This window comes from Fulmarus glacialis, unplaced genomic scaffold (genome assembly GCF_000690835.1).
Source record: "Fulmarus glacialis isolate BGI_N327 unplaced genomic scaffold, ASM69083v1 scaffold10655, whole genome shotgun sequence".
NCBI lineage: Eukaryota > Metazoa > Chordata > Aves > Procellariiformes > Procellariidae > Fulmarus > Fulmarus glacialis.
Genome location: NW_009214926.1, coordinates 1 through 6206, shown reverse-complemented (window position 1 = coordinate 6206; position 6206 = coordinate 1). Strand labels below are relative to the sequence as shown.

The 6206-nt window shown below is 46.3% G+C and overlaps 1 protein-coding gene across 1 annotated transcript; it reads left to right on the top strand.

Moving 5' to 3' along the window:
• Positions 1-272: 272 nt before the first annotated feature.
• LOC104077496 (perilipin-3-like) lies at positions 273-4741 on the top strand (the record flags this gene model as incomplete). Its single annotated transcript, XM_009578755.1, has 8 exons — positions 273-349; positions 826-1021; positions 1653-1735; positions 2075-2923; positions 3041-3137; positions 3573-3772; positions 3960-4088; positions 4181-4741. Coding segments are annotated over 8 exons (2192 nt in total), but the record flags the coding sequence as incomplete, so codon positions are not given.
• Between the last annotated feature and the right edge of the window lie 1465 nt (positions 4742-6206).

Below are 6206 nucleotides of genomic sequence, written 5' to 3'. Positions count from 1 at the left end.
TTTAAAGTATTTGGCTGTTTGGGGACTTAGGGAGGTGACTGAGTACAGTCCTTGTCCTACATAAATATTTGCACATCATAAATCATGGAGCCTCTCAAATATCTTCACACCCTTGCAAGAAAGATTAGTGATGCTCCACTAATGTTCCTAGGACATGCTGAATGATGGATCCCAACTTTGCCCTCTGCTTTTCACCAGTTTTGTTAAGACTTTAATTCACTGGAGGAAATTAAGTTGTACTTATGCTGTTATGCTCTTGTTTTTCCTTTCAGCTGCAGCTGAATTCAGTATGGCATCAGAAAAGACCACAAAAAAAGATCTGCTAAAGGCTGAGGAACAGCAGCAAGCGGTAGGTGCCAGGGCAGCTAGTACTCTAACATGCAACAGTTAAACTACCTGCTGACAGATAAGCTGGTAAGCTAACTTCTGTCAGCACCTCAAAACCAGGCTGGAAGTAGCAGAAAGATTAACCATATGAAGCTGTGGCTAAATCTAAACTCAATACAGAAGGTAACATTTTTGTTCAAGAGAACTTCAGGGCTGGCTCAAGTAATTCTGAAACATGAGCTGTTATAGGTCCTATTTCCACATCTGGGTTTGGTGCTGAAACCCAGTGTGACTCAGAATTGATGAGCCCAGAGCTTGAACTTTTAATCCTGGCTTGTCTAGCAATCTTTGGATGAGTCCTTTCAACTCTGAGTTTAAGAAGGATGGGGAGATGGACTGGATGTCCCCTCAGGACCTGTCTGGATAGACACATGGCTTGTATTCACTCACCAGCTTGAGGCTGGGCCTCTAATGTCCCTTACTTCTCTTGGGTTTTAGAGTGTTGTCAATCGGGTAACCAGCTTGCCCTTGCTCAACTCTGCATTCAACCTTGTCTCATCTGCCTACAACTATACCAAGGAGACGCATCCTTGCCTCAATGGTGTCTGCAATATGGCTGAGACTGTGGCTGCTGTCGCAGTAGGTAGCATGGTTGGTGGGGCACAGCCCATCCTGAACCAACTTGAGCCACAAAGTAAGTGAAGAGGCTGGAGTGACCCTTTCTACACAGAGGAATAGGTGGGGAGGGGAGTTTCACGTGCCTGTTGGGTGAAATCTCCTATAGCACACTGTGCTAGTTAATTGTAGCACTGAGTCTTCCACGTAACAGCTCCCAGCTGCTCAATGAACCCACTAAATTTCATGGACATGAAAGTGTTACTCACAGAAACAAAGTTTGGCCTCTGTGGTTTCTTTAAGTCACTAAGCAAAAACTCTGCTTTTTCTCTATCACTCTAAGTTATGAGCATCCCAACTGGTAGTAGCAGTGTCCATCTTGGATATAGCTCAGTCTGTCTCATCCCAACACTTTTCAACCCTTTAAACCAATCGCCCTACCCACCAGGGGCAAGTATTACATTCCAGTTGGAGCAATGTGCTGCCAATAGCTAGAAAGCTGGGAAGGCAAAATGGAGACTATTTGAACCTGCCAAATTGTAGGGTTTATTCACTTTTTAACAAGACATCCCCCATACACACCACCCCAGAACCAGAATAGTGACTTTTTTTTTGGCTTGCTTTCATGAGTATATCCTGAATTGGCCATTGTAGGGTCAAAAACCCCTCTCCAAATTGAAGAATAAACTGGTACCTGTTGTCTTGTCTAGTTGCACTTGTAAATGAATATGCCTGTAAAGGACTGGATCAACTGGAGGAGAGCTTGCCTTTTCTTCAACAGCCAGCAGATAAGGTAAAGTAAAGGCTTTTTCTGGGGAAGCCATGACTTGCTCTCTTGCTTGATGGAACTGTTATGGGTACAGAAGAATATGGGGAAATAAACTTCAGCATCACTGCTTTGTGAGGTCAGTCCCTGGTATGGGCTAGAGGAGGCACTGCTAGCTGATGAAAGCTGGAGAGATGCCTTCTGCATGTGGAAGTGAACATATCCATGTAAATACACATATACTGACTTCCCCAGCCCTCCCACAAGACTGCAAGCGCAATTTAGCCATATGGAAAAGCTACTTCAGGGAGGGAAAACCTATTTCAGGAAAAAAAATTTATCTTTCTGTGCCTCTCCCTGTTGTAGGTAATCTCAGACACCAAGCAGCTCGTTTCCACCAAAGTGACATCTGCTATGGATGCTGCCTGTGAGGCAAAGGAAGCAATGGCTGATAAAATGACTGAAGCTGTGGACATCACTAAAAATGTTGTTGGGGACAGTGTCAAGCTGACTAGGTCAATGGTCACCTCCACTGTTAACAGTGCTGTGGAGGCTGCTCAGGGTGCAAAGGACCTTGTGACTAACAAGGTGACAGAGGCAGTAGACCTCACTAAACACATGGTGGAAGACAGCATTGGACTGACCAAGTCTGCAGTTGCTTCTACTATTGTGAATGCTGTGGAGGCTGCCCAGGGTGCCAAGGACCTTGTGACTAACACGGTGACGGAGGCAGTAGATCTCAGTAAACACATTGTGGAGGACAGTGTTGGACTGACCAAGTCTGCAGTTGCTTCTACTGTTGTCAATGCTGTGGAGGCTGCCCAGGGTGCCAAGGACCTTCTGACTAACAAGGTGACTGAAGCCGTGGACCTCAGTAAACATATTGTAGAGGATAGTGTCGGACGGACCAAGTCTGCAGTTGCTTCTACTATCGTCAATGCTGTGGAAGCTGCCCAAGGTGCCAAGGACCTTATGACTAACAAGGTGACAGAGGCAGTAGATCTCACTAAACACATTGTGGAAGACAGTGTTGGACTGACCAAGTCTGCAGTTGCTTCTACTATTACTGCTGCTGTAGGGGCTGCCCAGGGTGCAAAGGATCTTGTGACCAACACAGTGACTGAAGCAATGGACCTAACCAAAGGGGCTGTTCAGGATGGTGTTGAGAAGACCAAATCAATGGTCACTTCTACAGTCAATACAGCTCTGGATGCTGCATATGGCACCATAACTAGCAAAATAAATACAGCCTTGGAGCAGAGCAGAGAGGCTATCCAGGAGGGTGTGGAGATGACTAATTCAGTGGTGACCAACAGCATAAGCAAAGCCAAGGCAGTGAGCCAAGCAGTGGCAGGTGGTGTAGAATCTGTCCTGGGTATATCAGAAGATCTGGTGGATCACTACCTTCCGATGACAGAGGAGGAACTAGGTGAGAAAATACTTCGCTGGCGTTTGTAAATGCAAATCCTTTCCCACGTGACTAGAGAGCACCTGACACTGCAAGACTCATCTTCTGAAGTAGACAGGTAGCTCTGAATTTGTCACCAAGTTGGCTGTCTGTCAACACTGACTTGCCACATGGTATGGGACAGAGTTCAAGCATTTGCTAGCTGGTCCTTGCCCATCAGCCTTAAGGCAAATAAACACGTGGGTGCATGCTTCAACCTATCTGTCAAGTCTGCGTATCTGAAGAGAACACATTGAGCAGGGACTAGCTTATCTTTAATGTCTGAGCAACTGCAAACCTGTACTGTTTACACAGCAAGCTTCAGCCTTCATGTTTTTCAATGGGTGATCTTACCTCTTTCCCCCTTACAGCTGGGGGAGTGGAGCACAGCTGCATCTCTGTTCTTGTTTCCTCCAGGTAAACTGGCCACCACTGTCGAGGGATTTGGTGTGGCTTCTGTGGAGGAGCAGAAACAGCAGCAGAGTTACTTTGTGCGTCTGGGTTCCCTCTCTAACAAAGTCCGCCACCGAGCCTACCAGCACTCCCTGAACAAACTGCAGCATGTTAAACAAAGCACCCAGGATACTCTCTCACGACTACAACTGGCAATAAAACTGGTACAAACACACTTTTTCCTTTTTCCTCCTGTCTGTAGTCTTCCTGCCCTACTATCCAGATGGAAGCTCTTCCTTCGTCCTGTACCAGCTGCACATCATCTTGGATCCGTCCCTGGGAGGGAAGTACTCATGCTTCTCTGATTGGTTTGCTTGCAATACAGCTGTTCCTCTCGTTTTTTCCCATCAGATTGAATCTGTGAAACAAGAGGCTGGCCAGAAGCTTCTGGATGGGCAGGAGAAGCTCCATCAGCTGTGGGTGGATTGGAGCCTGACCCAACCCAAAGGAAACCAAGTTAAAACTGCCTCCCAACCAGAGGTATCCCTAGAAGGGCTTATTTAATCAGGCCTCTTGTGGATGGTGTACATCTCATCTGCTCTAGTAACTGAGCTATGTCTCTTTCCCAGCAGGTAGAGTCACGGACTCTAGCTATGCTGCGTATCATCACCCAGCAGCTACAACCTGTTTATGAGAATCTGAAAGCCAGCATCCAAGGCCTCCCCAGCAACATCCAAGAAGCTGTGTATCAGGCCACTCGAAATATCCACAAGCTCCATAGTTCTTTTTCTAATGCTATGTCTTTCCAGGACCTCTCCAGCACCACCCTGACCCAGAGCAAGGACTGTGTGGCAGAAGCCCGAAGGTCCCTAGATGACCTGTTTGAGTACGTAACTCGGAACACCCCTCTAAACTGGCTTGTGGGTCCCTTCAGGGCAATAGCTAAAGTGTCACAGGATAGCAGAAAGCAGAAGAAGAAAGATATAGTGACTGATATAAAATCACCTGTGTTGGAAAAGACTACATCATCAAAGGAGGTGGCTAAGACACCCGAGGAACCAAAGGGAGGAAACAGGATCCTGGGGGAAGGGTGTGAAATGCTAGAGAAGCTGGAAGAGAAGGCAGAGAAAGACACAGAGGTGGCACTGGCTGCAAAGCAGATAAAAACTAATGCACCAGAGGAAGATCTCTGAAAAATTCCAGCTCTTCTGGCCAAGGCTCCCTGGCTAGAACAGCACTTTATCTTTCAATTGTATGTCCAACTGCCAATTGTGCCATGAGTGCCTCCTGCTCTCTCCCTGTCCCAGGCTGAGTTTACAGTAAGATGTAGTTTGCAAGGAGACTTGATAATCACGGTGGGGCGATTCCATATCTTGATTTACTATTTTTTAAATCATGCTGCTGCACTGAAAAGGAAGATGGGGACCTGTACTTCAGCTTTTTAAGTCAGCCCAGCTATATGTGTGAATGACTAATTTTTGCTGAGACAAGTTGTGGGAGAGAAGTGGTCTCAACTTATTTTTAATGTTAGATTTGTTTTTAATTCATCCAAGCGGCAGAGATCTTGAGAGGATGAAGTGCTTGACCTTTGATACCATTTCCCTCCTTCTACAAGTTTAAAAATATGTTACAGACATGACTTCCTTTCTGCCTGTTGTGCTTCTGGTGAGGCTCAGCCCTGCAGCAGACCAGGAACAGCTGGTGGCAAGAGGCTGCTTCTCAAAATAAGACTTCTCTTTATGGATCAGCCAAACACTTTTTCTTTCATAGAGGAACACTTAGCAAGGTGGCATTTTCTTTTAAGCATTCCAATTTGCAGTGGGATTATCTTTCCTAGTCATATAAATGACTTCAGGGATCATCTGTTTGAGTGTGAGTAACTCCGTGCATGAAACCTTTTGCAGCCATTAAGAAGCTGGCAAACAAGGCAGCTTTTGCCAGGAGTTACTCTGCCATGGTAATAGGATATCCTGTTAAAATAGGGGAGGTAGGTGCTGGTTATTTTCCCAGCAAACAATGCTTTGTAATCATTCCTCATGTAACTTATTTTGGTAACTTATGTCCTGGTGTGGTCCCTGTGCTAAGGCTGGAATAATGGCAGACTTCAGAATAAAGCGTGACCTGCGTTTAAAGAAATACCTGTCTCCTGTGTATATCTAAAGCTGCAGCATGATGTTTTTCCTTCAGCCTGAGTTGATAAGAAGCTTGTATTTAACAAATCGCTTCTCTGGGCAACTTGTATGTTTCCTAATCTTGCTGGAGGGAGAAAAATAAATTATTTTAGCAGGTCCCATGTTCTGCCTCAATCTTCAATAGAAAAGTTTCTTCACTATTTGGTCCCTAAGGCTTATGCCTGTACTCCTGAGGTTGAGCTGCATCTATACCCCTTCTGCTCTCCTCACTCTCCAGCTCAACCCTACACCCAGATCTGTCCGAAGCCTTACGTTTCTAGTCGCACTCATACTGACACTTTACAGAGGTAATGCCAACAGTCTCTCACTAGAGGGAAACGTCCATTCCCAGACCGAGCCTACCCTCACCGGCTCGGCTTTAACACCTTCAGGCGCTCTGTGGAGGACAGCCGGTACCTGCAGACGGTGCCTGGCACCAGGGTCGGGGCTAGCGCACTGCTGGGCTGTCCTCTACCACCAGCGGGAG